The sequence below is a fragment of the Oculina patagonica genome, chromosome 8 (genome assembly GCF_052425735.1).
Source record: "Oculina patagonica isolate OP01 chromosome 8, crgOcupat, whole genome shotgun sequence".
Classification (NCBI taxonomy): domain Eukaryota; kingdom Metazoa; phylum Cnidaria; class Anthozoa; order Scleractinia; family Oculinidae; genus Oculina; species Oculina patagonica.
The window spans coordinates 22,214,260-22,235,202 of NC_135765.1; the positions used below are offsets into that span (position 1 = coordinate 22,214,260).

Below are 20,943 nucleotides of genomic sequence, written 5' to 3' on the forward strand. Positions count from 1 at the left end.
AATTTGAAAAATGGCGTAGGAAAATCTTCATTGGTAGTATGTATACGTGAGGATTGAAGAGTTCGGGTTGGTTCTCACCAGGCAAGAGTGGAGAGGAGTAAAAGTCAAGTGGATGACAGCTGGTTAGAGGAAATAGAGTCGGAATTCTTTGACATCAAACCTATGTTGTCTTTACACTCTTAAAGTAATAACTTCCCAAAGAACAATGCAAAAAGGATAAACACTAAAAACACACCAATGCTGTTTTCTAACAAACCTGTTTGTATTATCATTGCATTTACATCGAGCTACAACTTAAATCTAACTTTTAAGATTTTTCCATTGGAAACAATTTCATAATACTGGAAATTCAAACAAATTAGACAAAATATTTAGCATAACAAATGAGAGCATTAAGAAGCAAGATAATGGATTTCTGAAATAGAATTCTAATTAAACCTTGATTTCTGAAATAGGATTCTAATTGCCCCTCAAATTTTCTTTAGCTTAATATATATTTTAAATGGAAAATAAAGCAGTTTCTCTTGTCCTTGCGATACGTTAATTTCAAATACAAATTTATTTCAAATATCTACTTAATAAAATTTGTTGCTTGTACTTCAATCTGACTAGTATTTTTCTAAGGCTGAATTCTATGCATTTACAGCTGTATGCTATTTAAACTTAATATCAGACACCAGTCATTCAGTCGTAGATAATATAGGTTGATCATAAATGGGGAACGGCTTTTTAAAATGGCCGTACACCATCTTTTTACTAAAACCCATTTGCTACTCAGTGTTCCCCAGCAAGTTCCCTTTTTGTTATCACTTTGGATACCACAGACAAAACGAAAAGCAAAAACTATAAAGGACTAGTTCCGGTAGCGGATTTTACAATGACTAAAAGAACCAAGTGACTTAAATGTTGGAAATAGCAGGCAGTGGGTTATACAATTACAAAACAAATCACCTGACTGAAATGTTGGGCATTTCAACTTACAACTTATTTGTGATTATTTCGAAGTTACTGTCAAGCCGCCCTAAAAATATGTCCAGTTATATCAAGTTAAATCATTCAAAATAGGATAAATACGCGGGGCTTGGCCGTAACATCATTATATACAGATTTCGCGGCTTAAAGTATAGTATTTACGGCCTCTTTTGAGAAGGTGGAGACTGTTGTCTTATCATGAAGACTTTCCACCAGGTTTGCAAATATACATCTAGATCACGATAAATCACTGAGCTCTTGTTCTTCCGATATACAGCTTCTCAGTTCTGCAACAAAAGGAAAATGGCAAAAAAATTGTCAGTAACTTGAGCAAACAGAAAATGTTTACTAAAATAGGATCGAGTAGGACAGAATAACAATAAGGTATAACACTAAAGCTCAGCAGAATTTTGCAGTTTGTACAAAAATATATCAGAAAGGAAGTCCCATATGCCAAAAGACTTGTGCAAGAATTATGACACTATAACGATTCTTCCCTGCGCACAACTGCTAATAAATGTGTACGGCCTGATACTGCAGTGAGAAATATATCCAAAACCTTTCATTTTTATACTTTTGTGGGACGCAAAATCCAAGAATTAAACAAAAAAGTCATCTAAACAAACAGAACAATAATATACTCGAATCAGGACCTTGTTACTTTAAAGTTTGTTTTTAATTTTTTTTAAATTTCACAAGTTTTCAGGAAACCCTTGAAGAAAACATTCACAAATTTTATGGAATTTGTTTAATAAAAGACCACCTGTATTAATTTACCAAATGCGTTGCTTAAACAACAAAAAAAGAGTTATACTTTTTGTTGGGTACACACATAGGATCAATTGGGCCGAATTTGTATCTCTGATATTCTTCATTACAGTGACTATTAAACCAACATGGCAGCCACAAACGTACAGCTGGGTCTAGTTGCTCAAAGGGTGGATAATGCTATCCGCTGAATAAATCGCTATCCAGTGGATAACTGTCATAAAACCTTCTTCGCTATCCACCGGATAGTGATTTATCCAGTAGAAAGCGTTATCCACACTTTGAAAAACTAAGACCAGAAGTACAAGTGGTGTTTCCCATCATAAGTTTTCACTTTGCAGCACTCTACATATAAATATTTAATCATTGCTGTTGTGTAAAAAAATAAAAATGAAAAATTACGCTGTGCAAGTGCAAGTGTAAAATCTCTTTCCCTATTGTATCACCTAAAGCTTTAACAAGAATCTACTTACCACGAAGTACATTTAATCGCTTTCGTGTAAGTCCAGTGTTACGTCGTCACCGATTAGTACAAATGGTGCCCAGTACTTCACTTCACTAAACTCGTCAGAATCTCTCATACACTTCATGGCTCGGTTCAGCGCTTCACTAGCACTTTGTCCTTCGGCTAGATGTTGGTAGAAACTTTCCATGAACTCCAGAGTGGCCTCGTCATCAATCGCCCACAAGGACACAAGAACAGATCGAGCACCGGCACCCAAAAAGGCCCGTGCAATGCCAACCACCCCCTCGGCCTTAATCTCACCACGACCACTATGACAGCAACTTAGTACAACCAGTCTTGCTCGCAATTGAACGCTCAGCACATCTTTCATTGTTAAAAGGAAGTTTTCCTCAATAGGACTCTGGAAAGCTGATGTAGTGTTTGGTGCCAAAGCAATTTCTCCTGTTTCCATACTCCCATGTGCTGCAATGTGTACCAAGCCAACTGAGGGGAGTCTTCTTAAGACTTCATCTTTGGTTGCCTCTTTTCCAGTGAGCGGTGCAACGTGGAGTATTTTCCCGACCATTTCCACTTCCGCTTTTGCACATGGCAGCTGCATCAGCGTTTTTCCCTGATAAAGAACTTCCTCTACACATGGATCACCCACGAGCAGCGCCCCAGTCTTACTATGGTAATCTGTTGGACAATCTATGATCAATTTCAAGCTACTCAGGGAGGGAATTACTCGGATTTTGAAAGTCTCGCACAAGTATTTTGAATTGGAACCGAAGAATGCATGATAAGGGGCCAAGCACAATGGTCCTTCAGGAACAAACACCAGTTCATTGCCAAGAATTAAGTCTGAGATGGGTCCAATAATGACGTCATGCAATGCTTTCAAAGGATTGAAGTCAATAGGCGTCTGTTGAGAAATGGTTTGATCGTACGTCTTACTTGATAGTTCGTCATCACCCGTCCTATCCAATGAGCGATCCTCGCATTTAACATCGCCTCTCACACCGATTTTTCCATAAGCATCATGAATTAAAGAATCAGCAACAGTGCTAGCCACATCTTGAGAAATGCTATTGCAAATTTTTTTTCTCCTCAATGAAACATCTTTTCCGTTTTGGATGATCCAAAAGATGATTTCTCTTTTATCAACTGCCATAAAAACAGTATTCAATGGGAGGCAACTGAGTGTGTCATAAGTTATTTTTTTCGCTTTATCGGCTGTTTCAGTTCCATACTTTGAATACATAAGATCATGCAGAGCTTGTGCACGTCCTTCTTCAGCAGCAAACATGGCCTCGACTTCTTCGCCTTGCTTCAGCAATAAACGCCATAAGCGCGTATAGGCACAACTGTACAAATTGCGGTAGCTAACTTTCCACTCATCTTTAAACAGTAGATAGCGCATAACTTCATTGAACCTTCTCACACTAGCAAGATAAGAATCACGAGCCTTAAGTGGCGAACCTTCTAGTTCAAAGTCCACACCAAGGTTATAAAACGATGTAGCCTCTCCAGCCTTGTTTCGTACCTCTTTGGCAATTTTTAGATCACGTTCATGGTACTCGATGGCTTTTTTGAAATCTCCTTGTCCGCGAAAAGCACTGCCAAGATTTCCATAAGCACGTCCTTCTCCAGCTTTGTCTCCTACTTCTTTGGCAATTTTTAAATCCCGTTCATAGTACTCGATGGCTCTCTTGAAATCTCCCAGTTGGTGAAAAGCGTTGCCAAGATTACCATAAGCCTGTCCTTCTCCAGCCTTGTCTTTAAGTTTTTTGACATTTTTTAGACGACGTTCATGGTACTCGATGGCTTTTTTGACATCTCCCAGACTGCCAAAAGTATTACCAAGATTAGAATATGCACGTCCTTCTCCAGCTTTGTCACCGACTTCTTTGGAGATTTTTAAATGAAGTTCATGGTACTCGATGGATTTTCTGAAATCTCCCAGACTGTAATAAGCGTTGCCAAGATTACCATATGCAGGACCTTCTCCAGCTTTGTCTTCAACTTCTTTTGTAATTTTTAGACGACGTTCATGGTACTCAATGGCTGTTTTAAAATCTCCCAGACTGTGATAAGCGTTACCAAGATTACAAAAAGCACGACCTTCTCCAGCTTTGTCTCCTACCTCTTTGGCAATTTTAAGATCACGTTCATGGTACTCGATGGCTTTTTTGAAATCTCCCAGACTGTCATAAGCGTTGCCATGATTACAATAAGCACGTCCTTCTCCAGCTTTGTCTCCTACTTCTTTGGCAATTTTTAGACTACGTCCATGGTACTCGATGGCTTTTTTGAAATTTCCCAGACTGTGATAAGCGTTGCCAAGATTACCATAAGCACGTCCTTCTCCGGCTTTGTCTCCTACTTCTTTGGCAATTTTTAGATGACGTTCTTGGTAATCGATGGCTTTTTTAAAATCTCCCAGACTGTGATAAGCGTTGCCAAGATTACCATAACCCTCTCCTTCTCCAGCCTTGTCTCCTACTTCCTTGGTAATTTTTAGATGACGTTCGTGGTATTCGATGGCTTTTTTGAAATCTCCCAGACTATGATAAGCGTTGCCAAGATTACCATAAGCACGTCCTTCTGCAGCTTTATCTCCTACTTCATTGGCAATTTTTATATCACGTTCATGGTACAGGATGGCTTTTTTGTAATCTCCCAGACTGTTGTAAGCGTTGCCAAGATTACCATAAGCACGTCCTTCTGCAGGTTTGTCTTCTATTTTTTTGGCAATTTCTAGACTTCGTTCATGGTACTCGATGGTTTTATTGTAATCTCCCAGACTGTCATAAGCGTTACCAAGATTACAATATGCATGTCCTTCTCCAGCTTTGTCTCCTATTTCTTTGGCAATTTTTAGAACACGTTCATGGTACTCGATGGCTTTTTTGTAATCTCCCAGACTGTCGTAAGCGTTGCCAAGATTACCATAAGCACATCCTTCTGCAGGTTTGTCTTTTACTCTTTTGGCAATTTTTAGATGACGTTCATGGTACTCAATGGCTTTTTTGAAATCTCCCAGACCGTGATAAGCGTTACCAAGATTGCAATAAGCACGTCCTTCTCCAGCTCTGTCTCCTACTTCGTTGGCAATTTTAAAATCACGTTCATGGTACTCGATGGCTTTTTTGTAATCTCCCAGACTGTCATAAGCGTTGCCAAGATTACCATAAGTACATCCTTCTCCAGCTTTGTCTCCCAATTCTTTGGCAATTTTTAGATCACGTTTATGGCACTCGATGGCTTCTTTGAAATCTCCCAGACTGTGATAAGCGTTGCCAAGATCACCATAAGCACGTCCTTCTCCAGCTTTGTCTCCTATTTGTTTGGCAATTTTCAGACGACGTTCATGGTACTCGAAGGCTTCTTTGAAATCTCCCAGACTGTGACAAGCGTTGCCAAGATTACCATAAGCACGTCCTTCTCCGGCTTTGTCTCCTACTTCTTTGGCAATTTTAAGATGACGTTCTTGGTAATCGATGGCTTTTGTAAAATATCCCAGACTGTAATAAGCGTTGCCAAGATTACCATAACCTCCTCCTTCTCCAGCCTTGTCTCCTACTTCCTTGGCAATTTTTAGATGACGTTCGTGGTATTCGATGGCTTTTTCGAAATCTCCCAGACTATGATAAGCGTTACCAAGATTACCATAAGTACGTCCTTCTGCAGCTTTGTCTCCTACTTCATTGGCAATTTTTAGACCACGTTCATGGTACAGGATGGCTTCTTTGAAATCTCCCAAACTGTGATAAGCATTGCCAAGATTACCATAAGTACGTCCTTCTCCAGCCTTGTCTCCTATTTCTTTGGCAATTTTTAGACGACGTTCATGGTACTCGATGGCTTTTTTGAAATCTCCCAGACCGTGATAAGCATTGCCAAGTTTACCATAAGCACGTCCTTCTCCAGCTTTGTCTCCTACTTCCTTGGCATTTTTTAGATCACGTTCGTGGTACTTTGTTGTGTTATTGAAATCTTCAAGTCCGCCATGGGCTTTGGCATCACCGTACCAATTCGTCTTATCTTCCACGTTTTCTAAGGTTGTTGGAAGTAGTCCACTTTTCTATCAGTCAGAAACAGTGTTAATTCATAACAAATTCATAACTAATTTCCGCAAGTGTTTTAACCGGACCAATCATTCTTGGTGTTATGTAGGCGGAACTGTTGGCAATATCGCAGGGTATGTTTGTTGCTTTAATCAGTCCATTGATTTGAAAATTGGTTTGCATTCCTTCGTGTTCACAAGAATAACAAAAAATACGATTTTGGTGGCAATAATTCGAGTGCACCACCAAACCAGTTTACTATTTTTCTCAAAAATATTAAGCCGTGGTGATTTTGAAAGGAAGGAGTTTTTGCAACTTAGAAAGATGAAGAATCAAGTCGTCAACGGACTGTTAAAAAGTGCAATTAAAGGAGGGGTTATTTATCCCGTTTTGTCCCTACATACCTGTAATGTATGGTACATCTGAAGCGAAAAGTTCAAACTGTTGCATTACATACCTCGCCTTTCGTAGTGTGGGTGAGAAGCTTACTCTTCACTTTTAGTCGTTTTATTTCCTGTAATTTTTTTGGATCGCCAACACAGCTCGCCCATAAGTGTAGTAAAGTATTACTGTCTTTGTCAATCTACTCAGTGTCAAGTCATATTACATATAACTGAATAGCGAATTCATTTGAATAGATTGAACGATATCAAATATATCCGCTATAGTTCGTTTAATTTCTATAATTTTCGCCTTCCTGTAATTATAATTCAAAAAGCTGAATAACATTTTTTATTTAATACAGGTTGTTAGAAATCACTTGTGAAATTGTACAGTAGACTAAAAATCTGTATAATACAACGATCAATTCCTTAAGGGAGATCGTATCACAATTTCAGGCTGAAAGATTCAAACTCGAAAAGCGAATTTCTAGAAAGAGAAACGCGAAGAACTTTACATCAAATTAAAGAGAAAAAAAAGTGCAATTAAAGGAGGGGTTATTTATCCCGTTTTGTCCCTACATACCTGTAATGTGTGGTACATCTGAAGCGAAAAGTTCAAACTGTTGCATTACATACCTCGCCTTTCGTAGTGTGGGTGAGAAGCTTACTCTTCACTTTTAGTCGTTTTATTTCCTGTAATTTTTTTGGATCGCCAACACAGCTCGCCCATAAGTGTAGTAAAGTCTTACTGTCTTTGTCAATCTACTCAGTGTCAAGTCATATTACATATAACTGAATAGCGAATTCATTTGAATAGATTGAACGATATCAAATATATCCGCTATAGTTCGTTTAATTTCTATAATTTTCGCCTTCCTCTAATTATAATTCAAAAAGCTGAATAACATTTTTTATTTAATACGGGTTGTTAGAAATCACTTGTGAAATTGTACAGTAGACTAAAAATCTGTATAATACAACGATCAATTCCTTAAGGGAGATCGTATCACAATTTCAGGCTGAAAGATTCAAACTCGAAAAGCGAATTACTAGAAAGAGAAACGCGAAGAACTTTACATCAAATTAAAGAGAATAAACAAAAGGGGCAAAGCAAAAAAATCCGGAAATTCACCAAAAAATGGTTTCAACTCGCACACGAGGGGTGCTTACCATTTGTCAGAAAAATCCCGTTGGTGTGACTGTTGCATAATGGTTAGTGATTTTCCGAATACACCGACCAACCGGATGGCATTTCGCTTACCATTATTCTACCAGGAGTTCCTTTCTGCTCACTCGATCTAGCACGAAATTCAGTGTTCTCTTCTCTCGATATAACTGTATATTTTTGCGTAATGTACAAAATGTTTGATGAAGGAGATAGGCAGATGCTGTTTAGTGCCGTCGGCTTTTTCATGAGACGCGATTTAAACAGAATACAAAGTTATTTTAGGCAACTGTTTACACCTACACACCGAAAGAATTTCGCAGTAATCTTTGAGCGACAATTGGAACGTTCGAGATCATGTGCAGAGAATTTATGCTCTTATGACGAACGATTTCAACTTGGAATGCCATAGGCAGGCGGCCTATTCCTCTTGTTAAAGAAGTGCTGGCGTTTATATTGTCGAGGTGAACATACACAATGCACACACATCGGTATAAAGACGCCTTAATTGTTTAATAGACGACTAAATACGCGCAAAGGTCCTGAAAAGGGCCTAAAAACGGAAATGTTTTTCAAATGGTAAGAAATTGGTAAGGACTTCCTCAAAACAAAGTCCACAATTTCTGAACGTAATTTTCGGAAAATTGCCTTTCCATTTGACTTCAAACCGAAATTTCCGGATTTTTTGGCTAAATGGTAAGCACCGAGCACATCCCGGGCCGCGATTAGCTATTTCAAAAAATTTACGTGCGAAGACAAGAAGATCACTGTAGGAGAAAAGGTCAAGGTCTGACAACAAAAAACACTACAGTGAGAGTTCAAACAAGGTTCTCCGATTGATCAGCAACGAAAAAGAAAAGTGTTACGTGTAGTGGTAGAGTTATGCTGTCCATCTTCCTGCAGGTTACAGGCCTGCCAGGTTAGTTATAAACAGAAAAACCTTACTCCTTACAGCATAAGCGTCTTACCACACCTAATAACCAACCCTGTTGTATCGCTCAGAAGCTTGGATAACCTATAGTCGACATCTCGAAAGTCTTGAGAGGTATCATCAGCGGATAAGGATAGCCTGAAACACAACCTGAAGCAGTACAGTATCAACCCCGAGAACTGGGAGCTATTAGCAAATGACCGCCCTAGCTGGAGAAGTGCTATCCATACTGGTGTGGCGCACAGTGAGCAACAGAGGAAATAACACAGTGAGAGACTCCGCTTGGCGAGAAAAGGGAAGAAAACAAGATGCCAGCGCAGTTCCAACCTCTGCTGAATTCAGATGTCCAGTCTGTCAGAGAATTTGCTCTTCCCGAATCGGACTGCATAGTCACGTGCGAACTCATGTAAAATAATTTAATTTTAATTTAATGTTCTGGGGTCGTAGTGGAATTCTGGGGTAAAGGAATGGGTTTACAAAGTGCAAAATTCGTTCGTTACAATTCACGCGGTACGGTTTACAGTCTGTCTTCGCCATATCTATTTGTTTAAAAACTAGTTCTAGCATAATATGCAAAGGCTGTGTTCAGTTCTTATAGTCGCGAAGCAAAGCGTACTCCCTAGTACATAAATAAACTGATTATTTGAAATTCGCTTCCGTTGCGGTATCAACCCCGAGAACTGGGAGCAATTAGGCAACGACCAGCCCAGCTGGAGAAGCGCTATCCATACTGGTGTGGCGCACAGTGAGCGACAGAGGAAGGAACACAGCGAGACTCCAAAATTCGCAAAGTCAATTTTAAGAATCAGTGTTTAAATGAAAATGAAGTTTCTGATCAAGTGTAAGTCGTTGTGGATAAGTTTAAAAATTTGTCAAGGATACTGCCAATCCCTTATCACACCAGGTCATGGCATCTTCATAACACTGTAGTTGGACACAGGCAGTTGCTCCTACAATAGAAAATTAAATATTAGGTCAAAAATATCACATTACTATATTGTAAAGCAAAAACATTCAAAACCTGCTTTACTCTCGTAACTAGCCTTAAAAAAAGCCACGTCATGTATATATGCGTAGAACAACATTTTGGTAGGGCTTGGATAATAATGTGTTTAATAAATCCATTTAGGATTACGCAAAGTAGCTGATTATGTTAAAATCAAAATCCGGTAAATTGCGTAAGCTTTTGTCAAATACATGTAATTCCTTGCTTCAATTTAATATCTAAATTTTCTGTGGGACGCCATTACCAAATGGCTGACCCTCACAATGGTCAAGTAGCTATAAAATTAAAACTGATCGAAGAAGGTAATATTCGTTTGCTTATCTGTAGACGAATCAGCGGATATAGTATAAGCTTTTCCAGTTAAGTCCTGTCACCAAAGATGGCCGCCAATAATCTTACCTGTTTCAAAGGCTTCAATCGACGTTGGTTCCAACTTGACAGCAGCAGTTGCGTCATTAAGGGCTTCTTGGTAATTCCCTGGCAAATAATTGAAATCAACATTCCACTTACACTTTTATGTACTATAAAAGCTGCGATAGGGAAAAAAGAAAATAAGGTCATTGAGAAATCCAAAGAGCGTTTTGACAGCTTTTTGGCTACTCTTTTATGGTTTTTGGGGAATCAAAATGCACTAAGCGAGGGAAGCGGAGTGGCGGGTTGCCGATGAGCAAACGATGGGCTTGGCGACTCCACTTCTCACGGTCCTTGCACTTTGATTGGTCAGCCGAAACAAAAGCCATCAGAAAGTTGAGCAAATGATGTCAAACAGTATTAAGAAATGATATGGTTGCGTTCCTTTTGGAAAAATCCCGATCAGGTCAGTGATCCAAGATCACTCTGATCACGGTGCATTAAAGAAACCGATGGATTCAGTATGGGCAAGAATTTATCGGCTCCATGGACGCACTATTATCCGATCTCAAAGGAACGCAGCGTAAAAGTACTCGCGAGTAAAAAAAAACTTATTATGATAAAAAAAACGCCGCGGTGCAAACATAATTATGTAACGCATGTCGGAACTTTGATTCTAGACACTTGACGTTTCGCATGCTTTAACATACATCTTTCGAAGTGACCATTTGCTAAATTACAGTTCATTTTATATGTCAAATTAAGTCTAGTACCTAATTTGAAAAAAAAATTAGCAATGTTGTTTATTAATAACAAACAGACTGAGCTTAAAATTTGCGGAAGAAAAAAAATAACATAAAATTGATTAAAATAGAATAAACAATATAGATATAAATATATATAAATGGCTGCAAAAAGGTTTCGTTTGAGTCTGTTTGTAAATCACGAAACAACAGTCTCCTCTATTTTACAATGCATATCTTATATTCCTGTCAAAATGATCCCATTCGATATTGTAGCCTGTTGATGTTATATGATCATCCACACACATAAGTCATTGCAAATCATATAACATCGGCCCAACGTCAAATGGAATCACGATGGCAATTTTAAAGAAGTTCAAAAGTATTCTTTGTTATAGAATAACATAACAGACTTGAAATGACATGACGTAAACGTCATGATTTTTAGAGTAGCTAAATACACAAGTGTCTTCGAAAATTAAATGCAAATAAAAACCAAACGGAAAAGAAAAGAAAGAAAAAAAGATTGACTTCGCAGAAAAAAAAACACTATGGACATGTCTGGTTCTGGCTGTAAGCAGTTAGTTCGTGATGTTCTATAGCACTTCCCAGGAGATTAACAAAACTTAAGGAACAAACAAGTTTTCCTTAATTGATCGTTTATCAAAGCAGATATTTTTTTATTTTACGTTAAGCAATGTGGTCCCAGAGCCCACTTTTTCCTTATTCAGCGGCGTTTCCCTTATTCTGCGGAAAGGAAAACTGACCAGTGTTCAAGGAGACATGGGCTAAAAGGAATGAGATTGCACCTTTAAGACCAATAATTCAAGACCAATAAATTGAAGTTAGCAGAAAAAGAAATGATTCTACCTAGATGGAAATTAGCCTTTGCCCTGTTGCAGTACAGTTTGGCATTTAGCTCGTCATCCTTGCAGTTCACTTGAAGTCCTTCAGTGTAGTCACATATCGCGTTTAAAGCTTCTTTATTTTTATATCCTTCGTCACCTTCTTCGAGGTACACTTTTGCTATCGCTAAATAAGAAGAAACGTTAACATAAAAATGTACAAAAACAGTGGATGATAAGACTCTCTTGCTTAAAGCATACATAGCCAATTGCTCGTAATGTTTTATCGATAACTAAAAACTCTTTTAGTAAGCACAGCGGTGCAATGCTAGCAATAAAATATGGCCCTCTCCTTTTGAACCCTACCCTTGCGGGCTTTCGTGCGCCACATTCTGCGGATTTGCCTTCAATTTACCAACCAATCAGCTTACGTACATCAAAATTTTCACGACGTTATAAATTTATTTACAGTTTGTTTTCTTACCTCTTAGAGTGTCATTATCAAAATCAAGTTGTTCATAAGGTGAAGGGACCTGACCTTGATCTATGGCTGAAAATGCGTTGAAAAAGAAATATCTTAATTGATTGTTAGTTGATCTACTAGAGACTCAATGGCGAGCAGGGGTTATTCTTATGGGTTGGACTTACGAACCGCATCACGGTGTCACGCATTCCTATCACTAATAACACAGTTATGGCCTAATAATGTATCACCAATGAAAGGCCATGCACCAACCAACCGTCCTGCTAATAGAATTGATACCAAATAAGAGATTACAAGTACAAGAATCAAAAATAAGGATACCCAGAAAAATGTCTGAGTTAAAAGCAGGTTTCCACTGCAAAAATATAGAGTCTTTATTTTAGCAGTGGAAACCTAAATAACGATCACTCGCCGAAATCGCGTTAGATCGACCTAAGAAGCTGGCAAACAACAAAGAATGAAACAAAAATCAGTGTAAGTCAATTTTATTCACAAAATATACGATTTTTTACTTTTAAAGCAAAACCGTCCTGTTCCCATGCAAACCCTTATAAATCGAATCTTTGTAACACAACACCGCTTATAAGCAAGAGTCACGTCCAAGGGTGATCTGATAGAGAGCTTGTGCTGCCTGTGTGCTTTTCGGCAAATTACTCTTTTTTCGGGCAATCTTTCAGCCTCTGGCACTATTCTCCAATACACCAGCAGCCCGAAGGGGTTTGTTTACTAAAATTAATAGTTATCACGAGTTCGCTGATATTATGTAGTTGGGCCTATCATCAGTATACACCGGTTCATTTCGCTTAAAAAAATTAGCGTAGGACATTTAAGAACCTTTTCGAACCTCATATTCACAATCGATCACAAAGAAACAGTTTTTTTTGTAGGGTTTTTATGCCAGCCCGCGGTAAAAATCATACACAGTATTAACGATATTATTACGTTGTTTTGCATCAGAAAAGTCAGGTTTGACCGCGCCATGACTGAAATAATCTTTATGTTTATGTGTGTATTTTTGCGTAATACAATTTTGGGGTTTCGTGCCCTATACCGTTGTGCCTTTCAAACCTGTTACCTACATTTTGCGGTGCATTGGCGACATTATAAATTTTATTGGATTGATTTTCACCACCAGATTTGGCTAAACTAACATTTATTTTAAAAAATGTGTGGCAAACAGTGAAGAGAATTTAAAATCAATGATTGAACACTGACCAAACAAGAACGCCAAACAAACAACAGGATAGAAGGAAATGGTAAAAGACGAAAAGTCCAAATTGGAAATTTTAATTTGGGAAGCAAGGAATGTCTGAAGTATTAAAATGAAGGATGTTGGGTGGATCATATATACACCGAAAATTTTTTTAAAACCAAAATTGCCTTTACCTGCTTCTATATACTTCAATCCTTTCTATAAAAACAAAACGAAAGTTTCCAGTTTAAAATTACCTATTGCGCCAGATACGCTCAAGAAAGAGCGATTATTGTCCATTTTTTCCTCAACAGCCTCTAACGCCCAAACGTCAGCCCATGAGCTCTGCTGTAATGGAAAAATTAAACTGTTTAAAATTAATCGAACTAAAAAAAACTTGCGTAAGCTCTGCTTACTAAGAGCTAAAATTGAAAAGGGTGCTCTTTCCCAATGGGGGTTTAGCAGAAGGTGCTCCTTTCAAATATCTACAAAAGGGATACTTTATCTCTTTTCCAAATTTTTCTAGATAAATCAACCGTTCGGTAGGTCTGATCGAAATAATTTGAGAGGCCAGTTTTGAAAGTTTTCCTACTCTTTCGTGTGCCTGTAAAAGATAGAAAGATAGAAATTGGCCCATGTTCAATTTATGAAATAAAGATGACCACTACACTCAAAACAAGAAAAATATACAGAACGCGTCAGTGTAAAATCAATGACGTTTCACAGGGGAGGTTGAGGGGTAGGGTCGAACAATCTTGTAATATTTTTACACCCGAAAGATCTTAGAAATTTCCGTTCGCTAAAACTAAAAGAACTCATCAGTTATATTTTACTCTTTCGTTTATCGCAAATTCAAAACATACGAAAACACTTTTTAAAAACATGTTTCTGGTATGACTTATGCCATCTTCAGTTTATTAAGATAAATGCAGAGAACCTTATATATATAGGTAGCATACAAAGAGAAAAATAGAAATGTAGACTACATGTTGAGGTGATAATGATATGAAGAACAATAGATAGACTAAACCGTTACAAAGTGACTGGTTCTAACTGATACCGTTACAAATTGTAGCTATTGTCTAAAGTAAAAACCCAGACTAAGACAAGTAGGTGTTAAAATATTGAATTTGAGTGTGTAATTCAGGTTTTAAACTGTTTATATAAAAAGCTTCTTTTAATTTAAGACAGTAGGATGTTTTAGCAGAATCTAAGATTTTATGGCATAAGTTATGCCGAAACATATTTTTAAAAAGTGTTTTCGTATTTTTTAAATTTGCCATTTTATTATTGCTAACCAGAGGTTATGGAAGTATATTTCGTTTATACTTTGAATACGTCATTTCTAACTGCTTGGGAGTATTTTGCTTTGCGTTTTACGCGGGGATTTCTTGTGCTGAGTTAAACTTGATCTCTAATCACAGCATTTTTTCCTGTAGTCAGTTTCCAGTCCTATTAGGTTTTTATAGATCGGTCGATTGTGTGCAACAGAATTAACAACACAAGTCTGATAGATCTGGTCCACTAGCCCAATGGCATTAAGCGATGACGTCATCGCTTCAAAACTGATAGGTCACCGAGGGTTTCGAAATGTTTGGAGGTCATAAATCTTTTTTTTTTTCAACTAAAGTTATTTTGTAGTTTTCGCAGTTTTTTGGGTACTTTACTAAAATCATAAAATTTGTAAATAATCTATGTACCTATGATCAATCGTGGACTTCGTGGATGCTCTTCTGATTTTTCGTTAACTCCGTTATTTCATTGTTTTCATTGTAGTCAATTTCACTGTTTTTTTTGTCATTTAAGCAAAATTCCAAATTTTTTGCACAATAACATTGCATCCCTAAGTTTGCTTTCCTGGGACATAGGACAGTTTACAATCGTTATCCGTGATTTTTTTTGAACATTTCAACAATAGTTTTTTTTGTTTTGATGCATAATTTATCTCATAGGACATTTTTGTGAGTTGTATTGATGCACATTTTATTAAAGAGTCTTGGCGAGCCCTTGGGGCGAATCAAAATGCAAATGGCAGGTTAATATGTACATGAAACTAAACTGTCTAACTAGAGGTTCGTTATTCGATCCAGGCTTTTCATCTTTTTGGAATCTTTCGGGAGGTCTGCAAGTTACCTGGTTATCGATCGTTATAAGATCAGAGCCTGGGAATCAATGGCTGGCTCTTGATTATAGTAGTCTGGCTCGCACAAGTGTTTATTTTTTAACAGTCGTCAAAAAGGAAGAATAATCGCCTTTATTTTATTTACAGTACAGTGACTACATATTATTTTACACTTTTAGATATTTAGCTTTATTTTTGCGTCTTTCGTTTGTAATTACCACTACTTGTATGGTACTTTTTCACCACAGGCAAGCGGATACTCCTAAATATTGCTTTAAGCTTATAAAGTCACAAGTCATTTTCAAGACCTTTCAATGTTTAGCGGCTTTACTGCTCAATCTGCTTACACTAATATATTTTTACCAAGACAGCGCCGTAACCAGCAAGATCATGCCTCGTCTATGCCCGAGGTCTGAGGGGGCTCAGCGGGCATGCCCTCCAAAAAATTCTGAAATCTGGAAGCTCTGAAACCCTTTAAGAAACATTTTTTCACGAGGCATTTCTTGAGAAAAATAAATCTTGTTCAACTGGGATTATTTTCCCAACAAATTAAAAAATACTTTTTTTTATTTTGGGTAAAAATCTAGACGAGGCAAGTGCCTCGTCTTGCCTCTTGCTAGTGACGGCCCGGCAAGAAAGTTTTATTCTGCAATAATCAAAACAGCATTCGACGAAATGTTTTCTAGATAAAAATATTCCGGCAACAAGTTATGAATTTTAAGAAATAACGCTTTCGCGTTGGAGTGAAACTAAGAGTTGAATTGTACCACAAAATATCACTCTTTAGTTGAAACATTTAAAAAGGTCGCGAAATCACGTTGTAAGACCTTATATCTCGATTATATCCAATGTCTGTGGCTAATTGTTTTCGTTCCCGCTTTTCTGGAATTGGAAAATGTTATCTAACGATGTAATTTTTCATAACGAGCACTCGGCATTTATTTACATACAAATCGATTTGTACATTACTCGCCCTGATTGGAAAACAATTAAAGTGTAAAGGTCTCCGCACACGTGGGGACAAGACGTAGGGACATGTCGCAGCAACATGTAGCAGCGACAAAATCATGTGTTGTTCACACTGAGAGGACATGTAGCAGAGACGTCTAGCGGGGACATGTAGCAGCAACAGAATTAAAATGTGTATACACACAAGTAACTGTAGCAGGGGCATGCCCCAGGGACATGTCACAGCCACACATCCCCTCGTGTGTGCTGTTAATTTTTGGCTCGTGCTACACGAATTCCTGCAACATTTTGTCCCCACGACATGTTGCACGAAGTTCTACGAATTGAATTCCGTTCAACAAGTCGCAGGGACAAAACAGCTTCAAAGTTCGTGTTGCGCGTGCCAAAAATAATCAGCACATGTACACACGAGGGGAAGTGTCGCTGCGACATGTCTCTGGAACATGTCCCCGCTACATTTTCCTTTCGTGTGTACACATCGTGATTTTGTTGCTGCTACATGTCCCCGCTCCACATACCCTCAGTGTGAACAACACACGATTTTGTCGCTGCTACATGTCGCTGCGACGTGTCCCAAGACGCAGGGACATGTCGCAGCAACATGTTGCAGCAACAAAATCATGTGTTGCTCACACCGAGGGACGTGTAGCAGGAACGTGTAGCGGGGAAATGTAGCAGCAACAAAATCAAAAGTTGTACACACACAATTTAACTGTAGCACGTGCAACACGAATTCCTGCAACATTTTGTCTCTGCGACATGTTGCACGAAGTTCAACGAGTTGAACTCCGTGCAACATGATGCAGGGACAAAACAGCTTCAAAGTTCGTGTTGCGCGTGCCAAAAATAATCAGCACACACGAGGGGACGTGTCGCTGCGACATGTCCCTGGAACATGCACCCGCTACATTTCCTTGCGTGTGTTCACATTGTGATTTTGTTGCTGCTTCATGTCTCCGCTCCACTTTCCCTCAGTGTGAACAACATATGACTTTTTCGCTGCTCCATGTCGCTGCGACATGTCCCCACGTGTGCGGAGACCTTAACAATCACTGGAGCAGTAACAGCGCTCAATGTTAAATTCCTTGTGTGACTGCGTATGTCGTATTTTATTCGCAAAAAAAAAACAACAACAACCAATTGAACCTATCAGCGTCCCATTTTGTTTATATAATACCGGCGGTTTGAGTGTCGATCGATGGTTTTCTGTACAAATTTCCCGACATATTAACAATAAATTTTTTATCGAAAGGAGAGAAAATTAAGCCTTAAAATTGCTTTTCAAATTAGGCATGTTTAATGAGCTTCTGAAGTCTGGCTTTAACGATAGGTAAATCACAGTATCAGGGACACTGCCATAAATTTAAGTTAAACCCTTTGCATTAATTAGATATCATGAATGCCAAAAAATAATGATCGTAGTGGCTTGAAAAGTAAACGATGGAGGAGTTCTGGGCAGAAGTTTCTAAAGCACAATATAAATGATATATAATAAGCTTTGTATAGTAAGTAATAATTAGTGAACGTCTGGCTTTGTAAGAACAGTTTTGTGTATGTGTTGCAATAAAAATTAAAAAATAAATAAATAAATAAATAAATAAATAATCTATAAGTCGGGCGATAACACAGAGAAAGAACCTTTTAACTAGCGGCATATGCTACAATCAATCGCTTAGTCCGGCGGCTTAGCTCCTGAATTGTGCGATTTTTGATACAAGCACCAAACTTTGCAGGATTACAAGCATTCGCATACTGATCAATTCTTGATATAGTGCCAACGCCAATTTCCTATTTTCAGCTAGTAAACAGCAATGAAATTTTCAGCCGAGAGGCCCCCCTGCCCCCCTCCCCACGAAGTATTTTTTTTTGTACTTTTATAAACCTTTTATTGTTGATTTTTATTCATAAATACAGATATGAATGCTTTTAATTAGGCTTACAATTGTTATTTTTTACCATCTGTTTGATACCAATAATTTAATAGGAAATTATTGCATGGAAAAGATTTTTCGTTCCCCGCCCTCTGCTCCCTCGCGTCTTTCGTTTTGCGCTAGCGTCCAGGTCTCTCGCGATCGATGAACCGTTCGCTAACAGAAGAAAAATAGGAAAATATAGGGCTGTGAACAGTCTAAATTACAGCATTTCATTCTAAATTTTGTACGTGCGACTTGGTATCACTACCTGGCATAATAGTATTTGTCTATAAACCAGGACAAACAAATATTTCACGAAATTTCATTGATTTTAACCCTATCCAGACCGGGAGGGGCGGAAAGTGCCCGCGCTGACTTTGAACGCTTATAACTTTTTCAAGATTCAACCAAACACTACCAAATTTTGCGAATTTATCTCAAATTTATCTGGAAATAATTTGGTAGGATAAGTTGTTGTGTCAGGAACTTGATGTCACCATGGCAACGGTATTTTGACAGGCATGTTTTCCCAATTTTGTAATTTTCGTGTTTCTATCAATGAAAAATAATTTTAATGTAATTATTTTCATCTTTTTACGGTTTTTAAGCACAGTTTTATTGATTTTGAGTACTTTGCAGTAATTGTGGTCAGGTGCAGGGACTTAAGTTCTTTCTCAGCCGACCTTCGCCAAGTTGTTCTAGGCCTTCCCCGTGCTCGCTTTCCCTCTGGTGTCCAGAATAAACCTACTTTAGCTACATCGCCGGAATCCTTCCTCAATACATGCCCAATCCAACTCCATTTCCTGCGGGTTAAGCTCACCATGATGTCCTCTTGTTTACAGATGTTTCGTACTTCCAGGTTGGATATTTTTGTGGCCATCTTATTCCCAATATAATACGAAGGCACTTGTGGATAAAAACCCTCAACTTTTTAACTACGTCCTGTGTTGTTTTCCAGCTTTCGGAGCCATAGAGAAGCACTGTCTTTACATTTGAGTTGAATAGTCTTAATTTGGTCTTAAGGGAAATCCTTTTGGATCTCCAAACTGGTTTCAGTGCTATGAATGCCTGTCTAGCTTTGCCGATACGCGTTTTTACATCTGCATCGGCACCTCCCTGCACATCAATCACACTGCCAAGGTATAAAACTGGTATAGTTCCATAATATTAATTTGCATATCTTAGTTACCTTTTGCAATGAAAATGGAACTAAAAACACTGTATATTTCAAACGATACTCAGTCAGTTAACAACATTCTAAGCAGAAGCCAAAGCAGCTAGCGTGTTTGTTTAAAACTTCATGAATATCTCTCAGCGAACTGAAAATTTTGACGCAAATTGAAAGCTTCGCTCAAAATCCTAGCTGTTTACATCCGCAGGCATAATATAATAAAGATTTTTATTATTTATCTTAAGATTTGGTTTGTCTTGCCTAAATAAAGAGTACAAGTTGCCAAAATACACTTAAAACTCATTTGAAGTCAGCTTAGAACAGCGATCAAACTATACACACTAAAAGCTGGATATAAATCGAAAAGAATTTTCGAAATTAAACATGACAGCAACTAGACTGCTAGTGATTTACAATTATATAATCGTAAAAAAAAAACAAAATTATATACCAAAGACTGTTCAAAGCGAGGTAATGTCTCAACTGGCCTTAACGACTGTGTCTGCGCATATCTTGCATAATACAACTGGTCACTATCAGCTAATAATAAAATATCGGCTGATCTGTTTCTCATATGATTATTTAATTCAGAACTGAACAAGGACGTTTTCCGTTCAAAATCGCCCGAGTTGACGGCCATGCAGAGATCTGCTTGGTAATATGGAGTTAGTACATGTGATAATATGGAGTTAGTACATTTCGCTCGCGGAAACCCATTCGAAGCCTGTTCGCAGACTAAGTCGGATACAGTGAGCCATGGAAGAGAACCGACAGAAAAAATACATTCCACTTCAGATTTTATGCAGATCACGGGTAAAGTATTAAAGGGAAACATCTTCAATAATAATATTATGTTGAATCGCTTTCGATTTAGTTTCTACATATCAAGGAAGATAAAGTACACGCTGAGCGTTATATGAATTGCTTTTAGTATTAAAGTTAGTTCGCAATCATTTATATCAAACGTAAAACAATAATATAATGATAATCTGAGATATATGCAATGCTTTCGAGTTGTATACCGTGAAAATATCACACAAGCAAGTTCGCGGAGCGCTTTGCAGAATGAATTGTTTTTAACAATCGAATAGAGGTAAGTTTACAATTATTTTATCAGTTACGGCATCATCGACAACTAACGGGCAACGACATCAAAAATAACGTCTGCATGTGCGTATTACACTGGATACTTGCCTGAACAGATTCACTGACTTGATCCGCTGAGTGTTGGTACAGTCTGAGAATAAGTAGGCCACCTGATTTGCACCGTAAACCCTACACGGGTATTTTTCAGCGATCACTCTCTTTGTTAAGAAATCAAACTGAAACAAAACGTTTACGCGAACACGTTGGCACTGAAACTGTACCAGCGTGTTTGGTACGTACGGGAAGTTGAATGACCTTGAAAATTCCATG

At 38.0% G+C, this 20,943-nt stretch overlaps 2 protein-coding genes across 2 annotated transcripts in view; both read right to left on the reverse strand.

Annotated features, from left to right (window-relative positions):
* Positions 1–1,078: 1,078 nt before the first annotated feature.
* LOC144663217 (uncharacterized) lies at positions 1,079–19,236 on the reverse strand. The gene is made up of 9 exons (XM_078524132.1): positions 19,105–19,236; positions 13,610–13,700; positions 12,161–12,226; positions 11,702–11,863; positions 10,137–10,214; positions 9,614–9,681; positions 7,272–7,397; positions 2,214–6,269; positions 1,079–1,259 (listed from the first exon to the last, which is right to left on the reverse strand). The coding sequence occupies exons 1-8, from the start codon at positions 19,234–19,236 to the stop codon at positions 2,226–2,228; spliced, it is 4,767 nt and encodes a 1,588-aa protein (XP_078380258.1). The 3' UTR covers positions 1,079–1,259; positions 2,214–2,225.
* Positions 1,179–20,943, reverse strand: part of LOC144661917 (uncharacterized) — a 459,725-nt gene continuing 439,960 nt past the window's right edge. Inside the window, 1 exon segment of the mRNA XM_078522620.1 lies at positions 1,179–1,252. The gene's annotated coding sequence lies outside the window, so the exon portion shown is untranslated.

Excerpts from the sequence above, each read along its gene's own strand:
- LOC144663217 (XM_078524132.1), bottom strand. The coding sequence starts at position 19,236 with ATGGCCACAAAAATATCCAACCTGGAAGTACGAAACATCTGTAAACAA. Across the intron at positions 10,215-11,701 it reads AAAGGCTAATTTCCATCTAG|GGAATTACCAAGAAGCCCTT; the intron begins GTAGAATCATTT and ends ATTATTTGCCAG. Across the intron at positions 9,682-10,136 it reads GATTGAAGCCTTTGAAACAG|GAGCAACTGCCTGTGTCCAA; the intron begins GTAAGATTATTG and ends TTTCTATTGTAG.